Source organism: Anas platyrhynchos, chromosome 30 (assembly GCF_047663525.1).
Source record: "Anas platyrhynchos isolate ZD024472 breed Pekin duck chromosome 30, IASCAAS_PekinDuck_T2T, whole genome shotgun sequence".
NCBI lineage: Eukaryota > Metazoa > Chordata > Aves > Anseriformes > Anatidae > Anas > Anas platyrhynchos.
The window spans coordinates 3,979,134-3,994,490 of NC_092616.1; the positions used below are offsets into that span (position 1 = coordinate 3,979,134).

A 15,357-nucleotide genomic window follows, 5' to 3' on the forward strand; every position below is an offset into this window, starting at 1 on the left:
AAACCATGTCCCTAAGCACCACATCTACACGTCTTGTGAACACCGCCAGGGATGACCACTCCACCACATCCCTGGAAAGCCTGTTCCAGTGCATCACAACCCTTTCAGGGAAAACATTTTTCCCAATATTCAACCTAAATCTCCCCTGGTGCAACTTGAGGCCATTTCCTCTTGTACTTTTGCAGGCCCCTGTTCTGAGCCATGGGGGACTCCACTTGTGACCTGCTGCCAATTGGATTTAACTCTGGGAAACAGAGTCAAAACCTTTACTAAACCTTAGGTAGAAAACATCCACAGCCTCTCCCTCATCCACTAAGTACATCACCTTTCCATAGGAGAACAGGTTTGTTAAGCAGGACCTGCCTTTCATGCCATGCTGACTGGGCCTGATCACCTGGTTATCCTGTATGTGTCGTATGATGGCACTCAGGATAATCTGCACCATAACCTTCCCTGGCACCAAAGTCAGAGTGACAGGCCTGTAGTTCCCTGGGTCCTCCTTCTGGCCTTTGCTGTAGATGGGCATCACATTCACTAGCTGACAATTGACTGGGACCTCCCTCGACAGCTAGGCCTGCTGATAAATTACTGAAAATGTCTTGGTAAGTACTTCTGCTAGCTCCTCCAATACCCTTGAGTTGATTATGGATGGAGATTCTCCTTAGTCCTCCTTTTATTGCTAAGTCATTTAGAAAATCATTTTTCATTCTCCTTTATGGCCAGACTGAGTTCCAGTTGGGCTTTGGCCCATCTAATTTTCTCCCTGCACAACCTCACAACATCTTTGTAGTTAATCCTCCTGAGTGTCCTGCTCCTCCTTCCAAAGGTCATAAACTCTCTTTTTCTTACTGAGATTCAGCCAAAGCTCTCTGTTCAGCCAGGACCATCTCCTCTGCTGGCTCATCTTTCAGCACATGGGGATGACCTTTTCCTGTGCCTTTAGGATTTCGTTCTTGAAGTGTGTCCAGCCTTCCTGGACTCCTTTGCCCTTCTGGACTGCCTTCCGAGGGAATCTGCCAATCAGTCTCCTTAACAAGCTGTCGTGGTTTAACCCGGCTGGCAGCTAAACACCACGCAGCCGTTCGCTCACCCTCCCCCCTCCCTCTCTGGGACGGGGGAGAGAAATGGAAAGTGAAGCCCGTGAGTTGAGATAAAGACAGTTTAATAAGACAGGAAAATAATAATAACAAAATAATAATAACAATAATAACAATAATAATAATATGGTGATAATAGGGAAATAATAATAATATGTACAAACAAGTGATGCACAATGCAATTGCTCACCACTCGCTGACCGATGCCCAGCCTAACCCCGAGCAGTCCGGCCCCCTTCCCCCGGCTAGCCACCCCTATATATTGTTTAGCATGACGTCAGATGGTATGGAATACCCCTTTGGCTAGTTTGGGTCACCTGTCCTGGGTCTGTCCCCTCCCAGCTCTTACTGCACCCCCAGCCTGCCCGTTGGCAGGACAGAGCAAAAGGCTGAGATGTCCTTGGCTTAGTATAAGCACTGCTCTGCAACAATTAAAGCATCGGGGTGTTATCAGCACTCTTCTCATCCTAAGCCAAAACACAGCATTCCACCAGCTACTAGGAAGAAAATTAATTCTGTGCTAACTGAAACCAGGACACAAGCCAAAGTCAACCCTTCAGAAATACAGGGAGGCAATACTGCTAACCCTGCTCCTTACCTATCAAAACCTCTACTAATTTGTGATCGCTATGTCCAAGATTTGCCAATTTGCCAATTTGGTAGATTGGGCATCTACCTGGCTGCCCTCCTGGGCAATGGCCTCATCCTCACTGCCGTAGCCTGCAACCACCGCCTCCACACCCCCATGTACTTCTTCCTCCTCAACCTTGCCCTCCTCGACCTGGGCTGCATCTCCACCACTGTCCCCAAAGCCATGGCCAATTCCCTCTGGGACACCAGGACCATCTCCTGTGCAGGATGTGCTGGACAGTTCTTTTTGTTCATCTTCTTGATATCAGCAGAGCATTCTCTTCTCACTGTCATGTCCTACGACCGCTACATTGCCATCTGCAAACCCCTGCAATACGGGACCCCCCTGAGCAGCAGAGCTTGTGCCCAGATGGCAGCAGCTGCCTGGGGCAGTGGCTTTCTCAATGCTGTACTGTACACGGCCAGTACATTTTCACTTCCCCTCTGCCAAGGCAATGCCGTGGACCAGTTCTTCTGTGAAATCCCCCAGATCCTCAAGCTCTCCTGCTCAGATTCCTACCTCAGGGAAATTTGGGTACTTATGGTTGGTATTTGTTTTGCATCTGGCTGTTTTGTTTTCATTCTTTTTTCCTATGTGCAGATTTTCAGTGTTGTGTTGAGAATGCCCTCAGAGCAGGGACGGCACAAAGCCTTCTCCACGTGCCTCCCTCACCTGTTTGTGGTCTCCCTCTTTGTCAGCACTGGCTTTTTTGCCTACCTGAAGTCCCTTTCCCTATCCTCCCCAACCTTAAATCTCGTGGTAGCAGTTCTGTACTCAGTAGTGCCCCCAGCACTCAATCCCCTCATCTACAGCATGAGAAACAAGGAGCTCAAGGGTGCTATTAGGAAAAGAATTTCATGGATATTTCTGAATGGTGATAAACTTCCCCTCTTTCTCAACAAATGACTTTCTGGGTCATTTGAAGGCCTGCTCCTTGTGTCATTAAGAGTATTGTTATTTTTATCTTTATCCTCAGTTTCCTTTCCATTTATTACTTTCTTATGAAAAAAAAAAAAACAAAAAAAAACAAAAAAAAACAAGAAAACTTATTTATCCAGCATCTCCTGAAGTATTAATCTGCTCTGTTTACTCTGCACAGTTTTTCCCTCCCTGCATGTCAACTTCGACTCTCCTTTAGCATCTGCTTAGTAAAACAGCATCTCTCCAATGCACTGCCTGAAATCCTGCCTCTTCTTTCAAAGCTGGTGTCAGCAATAGGTCTGAGCATTGCGGTGGTTTCACACTGATGGGCAGATGAACTCCACCACACCACCCTTTCACCGCTGCTCCTGAAAGGTACAGATGAAGAAAATAGAGTTGGAAAGGGCTGCTGGGTTGAGTTAAGGGAAGGGGAGATGACTCATCAGTTGCAGTCATGGTATAAGCAGACTGTGTAGGGAGATTAAGATAATATATTTACTAACCTTACTAACAGACTGGAGCAGTGAGAAACAAAAAGTGAACTAAAAAGATATCCACCCTCCTCTACCTCCTGTCAGCTGTCCAAAGCTGCAAGTCCTGGGCTGGGCTGGGGGCTGTGTCTCTGGACAGAGTTGGTGGCTGCTGTGAGAGCCCTTCCTGAGGGTCCCGCTGGGCTCAGGGGACAATGGGGGAGCCAGGACTCCTAGGTTCTGATGCTAGGGCTGCCCTGAGCCCTAAGGCTTCTTCAGTCACTGTTCTGCATGTCCTCATAAAGGGGGACAATCCAGGGCCAGATTTCCCTGGGAGATATCAGATCATGTCCTGGGTGCTGAGATGCCATCCTTGGATGGCCACAGCTCTGGTGCTGAACCCTTCCCATATCCCTGCTCTGGTGGTTCTACTCTGGTGCTGAACCCCTCCCATGTTCCTGCAGTGGTGGTTTTACTCTGCTAAGCAGATGAACCCCTTTACAACTTGTCTCTTAATTCCTCCTTCTCAAAGGAAAAGGGAGAGAAAATGTGACAAAAAGAGCTCAGGGTTTGTTCTCCTAGTAAGATCAGGAGATCAGCCACCAAGTGTAACAAAATCATAGAGTCATAGCATCACTAAGGTTGGAAAAGACCTCCAAGATCATCTTGTCCAACTGTAACCCCCTGTATTGTCACAGTCACCAATTATTTTCATGGGCAAAAATAAATGAGCACAGGGTGATTAATATAGTTTGTTGCTATCACCAGAAGACTAGAATAGTGAGGAGCTACAAGCAAAGTAAAACCACCTTCCCCCAACATCTACCATCTCCTACTTCTACCCCACAAGTAGTTCAGGGGAATTGGGGCTGTGGTTAGTCCATGATGCTTCATCTCCACCGCTCCTTCAGGGTCACTCTCTGCCCCTGCTCCAGCGTGGGTTCCATCCCACGGAATGCCATCCTTCTTGAACTGATCATGAGTGGGCTTCCCACAGCCAGAAGCTCTTCAAGAGCTGCTCCAGTATTGGTCCATAAAACAGGGTCCATCCATCAGGAGCAAACTGCTCCAACATGGGTCCCCCACGGATGGCAGCTTCCCCCTGGTCCCATGCACCTCCATGGGCTCTTCTCCATGGGCTGCAGCTCTGGCCCAGGGCCTGCTCCTGCGGGGGCTCCTCCACAGGCTGCCACATGGAGATCTGCTCTGCCACGGGACCCATGGGCTGCAGGTGTTATCTGTATGTTTGTGTGCCGAGACAATAGCACATGGAGACAGAAAGTACACAAAAGTCTTTTAAGGAAATAATTAATTATATAACTCTGCAGAGTCAGGTGCTTGGCAACCTTTCACAAAGCCAGCACACCTCTGGCTTGAATCACCGTTGTTTTACACACAGTAAATTTGTGAAACTATCTACCTGGCTTCTCTTAATTGGCCGTTTCAACTTGCTATACTTATCTCTACTGAGTTTTCACATTACAGAGGACAAGCAGAGGGGATTGGGGGAGGAAGGGGGGGCAGAGGGGAGAAGTGTGCCCCCTCATTCAGCCGGAATTTCCTGTGCTTCAGTTTCTGCCCATTACCTCTCATGCTGTCGCTGGACAGAACTGAGTCTGGTTCCATCCTTTTGAAACTCTCCTCTCAGATATTTCACAGAATCACAGACTTGTAGGGGTTGGAAGGGACCTTGAGAGATTGTTGGGTCCAACCCCCCTCCCAAAGCTGGTTCCTTCAAGCAGGCTGCCCAGATAGGTCTCCAGACAGGCCTTGAATATCTCCATAGAAGGAGACTCCACAACCTCCCTGGGCAGCCTGTTCCAGTGATCCATCACTCTCACCGTGAAGTTCTTTCGCATGTTGGTGTGGAACTTCCTGTGTTCCATTTTTTGACCATTGCCCCTTGTCCTATCCCCACAGAGCTCAGCCAGTCAGCCAGTTCTCAACCCACCTTCCTGTCCACTCCTCTATCCTACACTTTCTCAGCTTTGCTAGCAGGATGTCATGGAAGACGGTATCGAAAGCCTTGCTAAAGTCAAGGTAGATGACATCCACTGCTCTCCCCCCCTCTACCTAGCTGGTGATGCCATCATAGAAGGCAACAAGGTTGGTTGAGCACGACTTCCCCTTGGTGAATTCATGCTGACTACCCCTCATAATCTTCTTCTCTTCCAATTGCTTGGAGATGGCATCCAGAACAAGGTGCTCCAATACCTTTCCAGGGACAGAGGTGAGACTGACTGGCCTGTAGTTTCCTGAATCCTCCTTCCTGCCCTTCTTGAAGACCGGAGTGACATTGGCTATCCTCCAGTCTTCAGGCACCTCTCCTGTTCTCCAGGACCTTTCAAAGATGATAGAGACCGGTTCGGCGATCACCTCTGCCAACTCCCTTAGCACACATGGATGCATCCCACTGGGATCCATAGATTTGTGTGTGTTGAGCCCACTCTGATGCTCCTGAACCACTCTCTCATCAAACAGGGGGCAGCCCTCCATTTCCCAAACCCTTTCTCCTTCCTTCAGGGTTGAGGAGTCCCATGGGGGAGTCCTTGAAGCAAAGACTGAAGCAAAGAAAGCATTCAGTATCTCCACCTTCTCGGTATCTCCCATTACCAGGACACCCGCCTCATTCAGCAAGGAATACACATTAACCCTTGTCTTCCTTTTACAGTTTACGTACTTTAAAAAACCCTTCTTATTATCCTTTATCTCTTCTGCAAGCAATTTGCATTCTTTCTGTCTGGGTCCCCCTGGGTATGTAGGCAGTGCAGATGCTACAGTCAGCATGCCAACCAGGTGCCTTCTGCTGGCCTAGGAAGGCCACTGCCAGATGTCAGCCAAAAAGTACAGACCCCAGATCTAAGTCAAAGGTGACCTGTCAGCTAGTTCAGGCAGAAGTGACCTCACAGCCCCTTTCTTTGACACGTTTCTGCTGCTGCCCTATCAACTGCAGGGACAGAAGTGACCTCACAGTCACATTGCTCCTGCTAGGGCAGGAGATCCTGAGGCAGAGCTGAGCTCATCAGTGCATTCCCACCCATCTCCTCCTTGTGAGTTGATCAGATCCATGGCCCCTCACATTCATCTTTGAATGCCATGTGACTGCACAGCAGCCTCACGGTTCCTGCCCTGCCCCAAGGGCCTAAAGTTAAGGCTTAGGAGAAGGATTGAAGGTGAGGAAGTTAATGCACAGAAATGGGGGCTTTGGGTGTTAGTTGTTCATTTATGGCATTAAGGACTAGAGCTCACCTTTCTGGATTAGAGATTAAGCAAAGGTTTAGTGTTCTGCTGGTGGTGTCAGGTCTGTGGTTAGGGTATGGTCAAGCTCTGCAGTATAGGGTTTTGTTTAGGTCTGCAAGAAGACGAGGGTTAAATAGAGCACTTTAATGCTAGTGTTAAGGGCAGGCATCAAGGCGAGCAAGAATGTAAGCATAATGGAAAGTGGCTATGGACTAAGTTTGGCTTCAAGGGATATTGTGATCAAACATTAGAGTAGGGTATTCCTCTCAGGGTGTAGAGCAGCATTTATGTTTAAGGATTAATGTTACAGATTAAAATAGGCTAAGGGCCTCACATGACTGCTTTAAGTCAGCATTAAGTCAGGATCAACATTACCTCAACCTCTTTAAAATCATAATTCTTACCTCTTCCAAGTTGTTATCTTCTGCTATCCAAGCTCCTCCTCCCTCCCCCAAATCTCTCATCTCTCCTGACCAGGTTTTCCTGACTTCCTGATATCAGCCATCTTCTTAGGGGCAGTTTTCTGATGGCTTTCATGAATTTAGAGTATCTGTCTCACCTCTGCTGGCTAGTCCATGTCTGAGAAAGAAACAGCTCCTAAGCCAGCCTGGAGAAAGACACCAAGGTCTGTAGGAGCACCCTGCACAATGTGCCCAGCAGCTCTGCAACACCTCAAAAGTTCACTTTCTGCCTATAACTTTTGGATCTAGAATGGCTGCTATGGACCCAGGGTAACTTCTTCCAAGCTCCCATGCAGGCTTTATGTTCCCCCGGGCATCAGGGAGGCAGTGGCCCCCTCTGTGTAGAAAACTGAAAGCAGCCCTGAAGGATTAATTGGGCAAAGATGAAACCTCTGACATGACAACACATGACAAAAGAGTGTAAAAGAGTGTAATTATTAATAGTTTCTAAGAGATGAAGATATGGAGGTGGCAATAAATTTATCCTAAGTCGGTGTTATCCAATAAAGCAAAAGTATTACCTTAAACCAGCCCCCAGAACCGATAAACAGCCTGACATGGAAGACAGTTAGTAATGTGCTATACAACACAATTCTGAAAACAAGCACAACAGACCTGAGATCAAAAAATCAACATTGTAATCAGCAACTTTTAAAGTGATCTAATGTTTATAACAATTTACTTTTAAAACACTGTGGTCGGATCTGTTGTCTCAACCTTTGTGCTCCACAAAAGGCACCAAAAAGATTTGCTGTGGTTTGACCTTGCAGGAAGCTCAACACTCCAGTGATATTCATCCAGTGGGATGGAGGAGAGAACTGAGAGGAAACAAAAATGCAAAAGATCGTGGGTTGAGATAAGGCAGTTTATTAGGACACAAAAGGAATTATAATAATTATTATTAGTAGTATCGTTGTTGTTGTTGTTAAATGTTAATGTTATAGACACTAACAGACTAAGGGCATGATATTTTTGTGTGCATATCAAGAGATAGGAAAATCGATGGTGATTAATTGGGAAGTGTCTGACCTGAGCATAACAGACATGGTATGGAATGAGGGGTAGCTATTGTCCTAGTTTTGACTAAGATAGTTTTTTGTTTGTTTGTTTTTGTTTGTTTTTCCTAGTAGCTGGTATGGTGCTGTGTTTCATATTTACAGAATCACACAATAGTTTGGGTATGAAAGCACCTTAAAGATGACATAATTCCAACTCTCCTGACATGGTCAGAGACACCTTCCACTAGACCAGGTTGCTAAAAGCTCCATCTAACCTGGCCTTGAGCACCTCCAGGGATAGAGCATCCCTACAGCTTCTCTGGGCAGCCTGTTCCTCACCACCCTCTGAATAAAGAACTTCTAATTTGCATTTACCCTCTTTCAGTTTAAAACCATTACCCCTAGTCCCATCACTACTCTCTGATGAAGAGTCCCTCCCCAGCTTTCCTGGGAAGTACCCAGGAAAGGAGACTAGAAGGCCACTGTAAGGTCTCCCCAGAGCCTTCTCTTCTCCAGGCTGAACAACCCCCAACCTGTCTTCAGATGAGAGGTGTTCCAGCCCACTGCTCATCCTCATGGCCCTCCTCTGGACTCATTCTAATAGATCTGTGCCCTTCTTGTGCTGGGGGCCCCAGAGCTGAACGCAGTACTCAAGGTGTGGCCTCACCAGGGCCAAGTACAGAGCAACAATCATTTCCCTACTTCTGCTGACCACAGTAAGAAAACTCTTGACATTTACAAAAAGAAGAACTTAGTCCTGCAACAGAAGAATAACCCGGTACATCAGGGCAGACTGGGACCCTGCTGAGTGAGCAGTGCCCAGGAGGAGGAGGGCATGGCCACCACGATGGATGCCACAGGGCAATGGTGCCTGATCACCGGGAACCAGGCTGGCTTCATAAAGAGCTGTCTTATGAGATGTTTGTGTCCATGGCTAAGGCTGTTTTCTTTGCCACTGAGGCCTATGAGGAGACAGCTAATCACTAAAGCACCAGAGCCTGATTGAATCCTCGCCCACCTATGAACGAGGCAGGGGTCATATAATTATCCTGCACTTGTCCATGCACATCCCCATCTCCCACTGCCCCAGGAAGAGCCCTGAGCAATATGTGAAGGGAAAGGATCTCCCTTCCAGGGGCCGGGGGTCAAGGCTCAGCCCTTGTGCTTGGTGAAATACATCCAGGTTTCCTACAGATCAGTTTCACCTTCATATTGCCTTTGTCTACTTGTCCTCACTGCCTCCAATGTTCTCTTCTAATGAGCTCCAAGGGAGGCTGTGTCAGTGCTGGCCCTCAGGGGGACACTCCAAGAAACCTTCACCTGACTTGGACTTGGAGGGATTTCTTCAATTTTCTCTCAGTGCCTTCATTTTGAGGTCTCATCAGAAAAGCCACCAGAGGGGTGATTACAGTGCTTGGGCTGGGCCTCTGCTGTTTAGCTGGGCCAGGCTCCTGGGACAGAGGAAACACATTTGAAAAAGACCCATGATGGAGAGAGACAGCTCTGCCCAGGAGCAGCTCCTCTGCACAGCGCAGCAGGGCTGGGGGCTCTAATCACAGGTGGCACTCACAGAGGAGAGAAGGAGAGAGGGGTTGGAGGCAGTTGAGAGTGGGAGGATGCTGAGAGCTGACTGGAAGAGAAATCTGCACAGCCCTTGACAAGGTAAGTCTCTAGCTGCAGGGCCATGCAGCTGCAGCTCCTGGAAGGGTCTCCTTCTGGGTCTTATTTCTGGGAGGGCAGTGGGCAATGCAGTAGGCTTTGAGAGTCCTGCTGGATTGCACTGCGAGGTGAGGAAGTCTGGCAGAAGCCCCTCGGAGTACCCTAAGACAGGTGCCCCCGGTCAGCCCAGAACACCCTGCCCTGTCTGGCCATGCCGGGCTCTCTGTCAGCTGCCCCGTAGCTCCTGCAGCCATGGAGGTGCCCCTTGGCTGTGCCCTGCTGGTGGCAGAGTGCTGCAGGGCAGCGCTGAGCACAGCCTTGTAGGATGGGGCCTGTGAGCACGGGCAGGGGGAAAGAAGAGGCAGGCACAGAGCAGCAGCTCCCAGCAGGGACAGCTGCAGGCAGCAGAGAGAGGGGCAGGCGGCCAGAAGGAGATGTTGGCAGAAATGCCGTGGCAGGGGGGATTTGGGCACCTCATGGCCATGCCATGCAGTGCAGACGTCTTCCCTTGGAGCAGCCCCTCCCTGGTCCTCTCTCTCCCTGCAGCCCATGGGCTGTGCAGCAGGCATGGCCAGCACAGCAGGCAGAGCCCAGGTGAAGAGAAGCTCTGAAGCTCCTTCTGGCTCAGAGCTTCACCCAGAGGTAACGTGAGGATGCTGTCCAGCTGCACTTGGACTGGGTGTCGTGGTTTAGCCCGGCCGGCAGCTAAACACCACGCAGCCGTTCGCTCACCCTCCCCCCTCCCTCTCTGGGACGGGGGAGAGAAATGGAAAGTGAAGCCCGTGAGTTGAGATAAAGACAGTTTAATAAGACAGGAAAATAATAATAACAAAATAATAATAACAATAATAATAATAACAATAATAACAATAATAATAATACAATGGTGATAATAGGAAAGTAATAATAATATGTACAAACAAGTGATGCACAATGCAATTGCTCACCACTCGCTGACCGATGTCCAGCTTAACCCCAAGCACTCCGGCCCCCTCCCCCCAGATAGCCACCCCTATATATTGTTTAGCATGACGTCAGATGGTATGGAATACCCCTTTGGCTAGTTTGGGTCACCTGTCCGGGGTCTGTCCCCTCCCAGCTCTTACTGCACCCCCAGCCTGCCCGTTGGCAGGACAGAGCAAAAGGCTGAGATGTCCTTGGCTTAGTATAAGCACTGCTCTGCAACAATTAAAGCATCGGGGTGTTATCAGCACTCTTCTCATCCTAAGCCAAAACACAGCATTCCACCAGCTACTAGGAAGAAAATTAATTCTGTTCTAACTGAAACCAGGACACTGGTGCTTCTCTGTTCTCAGCTGTCTCCAGTTTCTTCTGAGGAAAACACCTGAGGAGGATGCTCCTGCAGCTCACAGAGGGGTGACAAAGGGCAGCTGCAAACAGGACTGGTTGGCAGAGCTGCTCTGCTGTCTTCACCAAGTGACAGTCCCTTTGCCTCCTCGTACCAACAGGCTTTCACCAGGAGTGCACAGGAACAGTCAGGGAGTTCAACCACCCAATACCTCTCCTAAGCGTTATAGGGACTAAGGGAAAAAAACACAGCAAACAAACCCCCTGAAGCTTTGCCTCTGCATTCACATGAGCTTCTTCTAACAGCACTGCAAAGATCATGGATCTGACTAGTGGACTGAACCTGAGTTTTCTCTGTGTTCCTTTTTCCATCCTGATGCACAGCAGGAAGTACTCCACAGTTGCCCCTACTCTCAGTGCCACTCTCAGCAAGCACCATCTTGAGCTCAAACAATAGAGCTGAAGAAAGGTTCTCCTGCAAAAAGAGACAAAGGCTGAAAGTGCTCTAAGACTTGCAATGGGTTTTCCTCAGAGAGGTCTGGTCTGACTTTGTTCTGCCTTTTCCTCTTTAACAGGCAATTATATCCATTGTCAGAAAATGCCCAACAGCAGCTCTGTGATGAAGTTCCTCCTGCTGGCTTTCACAGACACACGGGAGCTGCAGCTCCTGCACTTCGCGCTCTTCCTGGGCATCTACCTGGCTGCCATCCTGGGCAACGGCCTCATCCTCACCGCCGTAGCCTGCGACCACCGACTCCACACCCCCATGTACTTCTTCCTCCTCAACCTCGCCCTAATTGACCTGGGCTGCATCTCCACCACTGTCCCCAAAGCCATGGCCAATTCCCTCTGGGACATTAGGGCTATCTCCTACACAGGGTGTGCTGTACAAGTCTTTTCCTTTCTCTTCTTCGTGTCATCAGAAATTTCTGTCCTTACTATCATGGCCTATGACCGCTACGTTGCCATCTTCGAGCCCCTGCACTATGGGACCCTCCTAGACAGCAAAGCCTGTGCCCAGATGGCAGCAGCTGCCTGGGGCAGTGGCTTTCTCAATGCTGTCCTGCACACGGCCAATACATTTTCCCTGCCTCTCTGTCAAGGCAATGCTGTGGACCAGTTCTTTTGTGAAATTCCCCAGATCCTCAAGCTTTCCTGCTCAGAGTCATTTCTCAGGGTGGTTGGGCTCATCGTAGTAAGTGTCTGTTTATCATTTGGGTGTTTCGTATTCATTGTTGTTTCCTATGTGCAGATCTTCAGGGCTGTACTGAGGATACCCTCTGAGCAGGGCCGGCACAAAGCCTTTTCCACATGCCTTCCTCACCTGGCCATCGTTTCCCTGTTTATCAGCACAGGCATGTTTGCCTACCTGAAGCCCCCCTCCCTTTCCTCGCCATCCCTGGACCTGATGATGGCAGTTTTGTACTCGGTGTTGCCTCCAGCAGTGAACCCCGTCATCTACAGCATGAGGAACCAGGAACTCAAGGATGCAGTGAGAAAACTAATTGGATACATGCTTCTTCATCATTAATAATGGATTCACAATCCTAACAGGACTCAGAGCTTTTGGAAACCTATTAGGACCATAATAGTTTCTTTTATACGATTTTCTGAAAGTTTTGATTTTGATTTAATGATTATATTTGACAACAAAATGCATTTGTTTGTTTGTTTGTGTCTAATCCATTCATATCATATAGAACCAAACCTCCTGTGTAGATAAAGACAATAAATAATCCAGCAGAACTTCATTTATTCTCAGTTGTCATCTCTTCTCATCTACTCTGAAGCTGGGGGAGCAGCCCCAGCATGCTGGAAGAGCTCAGGGCCAAGAGCCCAGCTGCCACATGGAGGAGTAGCCCCAGTGGCCCTTTGGGGCTGCCCCTCACTGCCCACTGGGCTCTGCCTCTCTGCTGCCTTCGGGTTGGGGCTGCTGCTTCCCTGGAGCCATGGTCATGGCTAGCAGCAGGACGTTGCCTTTTCACTGCTGCTCTCTTTTGGTTTCCACAGTGTGCTTCTTGTGTGCTTGCTTGGGTAAGCCCTAAGATCTTGTGCACTTTGGTGACTGTCCAATTTTCTCTGCAGTGACATCTCCACCACATCTCTTCACACCTCTTCCAAAGCTGATGTCAGGAATACACCCAAGGAGCTTCTCCATTGACAGGCCTCTTGCTTTTCTGGGCTTCACCATGGTTCAGAGCCCCAGAGTCATCACTGCAGGACTGAGGGCTAGACTGGGAGTACATCCTGCTTGCACATGGCTCAACAAACAGTAACTGGCCTTTGACTTACCTGCCAGGAACTGTCCCACTAGACCTGAAGCTGATTGAAAATGGCATCCTGTAGAGGAATCTGGAACTGCCAGGAGATGTCAGGGGAACTCTAGGGACAGTGTGTGAGTCTGGGTGGGCAGTGAGTGGTTCCTTGTCTAATGAGTGACCATCTAAGGTAAAGTGTCCCAAAGAGAAAGGAGAACCTGAGGAGCCCATGGGTTAAGGAGGGCTCTGCAATGCCCAGAATGGCTGTGAAGAGCCAGCAGGCAAAGGTACCCAAGAGTTCAGTGTGGTACTGGAAAGCTTCTATGAAAAAACATGATGTGGATCTAGTTCAGCACTCACCTCCCCTTTGTGCCCTCAGGGAACACTGATGGTCCTGCAAAGCAATGCCCTGTGCTGCTGAGCCATCAGGGCAGATGGAAAGGGGCTCAGCAGCACAGATCCCCACAGAGTTGGGTCTGCTGCCCAATTGGAGTAGCAGGCGCAGTGGGGAGCTGCCAGGGAGTCCCAGGACACCACAGCCCCTGGGTCTGCAGAGCAGCACCACCAGCTCAGGGCACTGTGGTGAGCACAGGAAGGGTGAGCACCTTGCTGCTAGCAATGGCCAGCCAGTCCATCATGGGCACACCACTTGGGCAAGGCTCTCTGGGAGGAGGGATGGCCCTGGGGAAGAGCAGGGCAGCATTTCTGGGCCTGCAGTGAGGTATAAAGGCGAAATAGAAAGGTCTCTGTGCAGGTCCCTGCTCAGGGCAGCCCTCTCTGTGGCTGGGCCAGGCCTCTTGTGCTGGCCTGGGGAGTGGGGCTGGTTCCGTGGGGCACAGGCACTCTGTGCTGGGGATCTCCCAGGCAAGAGAGCAGGGCTCCTGCAGCTTCATGGATCTCCATTTCCTGAGCCATGACTGGCCCCAGCCCGGGGGCTGCTGGAGAGGCCCAGAGCTGCCTTTGTCTCAGCAGCTGCAGTGCCTTGCGAGGGGCTGGGGCTGTGGTGGCTGTGCCCAGAGCCCTACAACAGCCTGCGGTGGGCACTGCCCTGGAGCCAGCCCAGCCTGGGCTGCTGTGCTGGGCTGGGCTGCGCTGGGGAGAGAACAGGGAGGTGGGGAGAGGTGGGCAGGAGCTGGGCTGGACTGGGCAGTGCCTGGCAGAGGGTAACAGCAGTGCCAGGGAGCGGTGGCAGCATGCAGGGGAGGGCTCCCAGTGGGGCTTGGTGCTGCAGAGCCAGGGCTATGCAAATGGAGCCCAGAGCTGCAGGGACAGGGGAGAGGAGGCCGCTCTGGGCCCTTGCTGGCCTGGGCAGAGCAGGAAGGGGTCCCAGGACATTCGTCCCCTCACCGCAGCCTGCCAGGACCTGCAAGGCAGTCATGGTACGCCCCTCTGATTATTATCGTCTCCTGATAGTCCAGGCGGGCAGTGACGACATTGATGACAGAAGCCTGAAGGCTATCAAAAGAGACTTTAGGGGGCTGGGACAGTTAGTGGACGGAGCAGGAGTGCAGGTAGTATTTTCGTTCATCCCTACGTTGACAGGGAGGGGTACGGAGAGGACAAGGAAAGCCCACCTGTTAAACACGTGGCTCCGGGGCTGGTGCCTACTCAGAAATCTTGGGTTTTTCAACCATGGGGCAGTTTACTCAGCACCTGGCCTGATGGCCGTAGACGGGTCCCTATCCTTTAGGGGAAAAAGGATCCTGGGCCAGGAGCTGGCAGGGCTCATTGAGAGGGCTTTAAACTAGGTAAGAAGGGGGATGGGGCTGAAGCAAGGACTGTTGGGGCTGTGGCAGGGGGAGCAATGGCAAGGCCGGAGGATAAGGTAAAGGCCCAGCTGAAGTGCATCTACACCAATGCACGCAGCATGGGTAACAAACAGGAGGAGCTGGAAGCCATCGTGCAGCGGGCAGGCTACGACCTGGTTGCCATCACGGAAACGTGGTGGGACCAGTCTCATGACTGGAGTGCTGCGATGCCTGGCTATAGGCTCTTCAGAAGGGACAGGCAGCACAGAAGGGGTGGCGGTGTGGCTCTCTATATTAGAGAGTCTTTTGATGTTGTAGAACTCGAGGCTAGGAATGACAAGATCGAATCCCTTTGGGTTAGGATCGGCAGGGACAACAAGGCTAGTGTCCTGGTCGGGGTCTGCTATAGACCGCCGAACCAGGATGAGGAGACGGATGAGGAGTTCTACAGGCAGCTGACAGAAGTTGCGAAATCGTCAGCGCTTGTACTCGTGGGGGACTTCAACTTCCCTGACATATCCTGGAAGCACAACACAGCCCAGAGGAAGCAGTCTAGGAGGTTTCTG

General features: G+C 50.3%; 1 protein-coding gene across 1 annotated transcript; it reads left to right on the top strand.

Moving 5' to 3' along the window:
• Positions 1–11,294: 11,294 nt before the first annotated feature.
• Positions 11,295–12,316, top strand: LOC139999839 (olfactory receptor 14C36-like). Its single transcript, XM_072029465.1, has one exon. The coding sequence runs from the start codon at positions 11,384–11,386 to the stop codon at positions 12,314–12,316; it is 933 nt and encodes a 310-aa protein (XP_071885566.1). The 5' UTR covers positions 11,295–11,383.
• Positions 12,317–15,357: the final 3,041 nt, after the last annotated feature.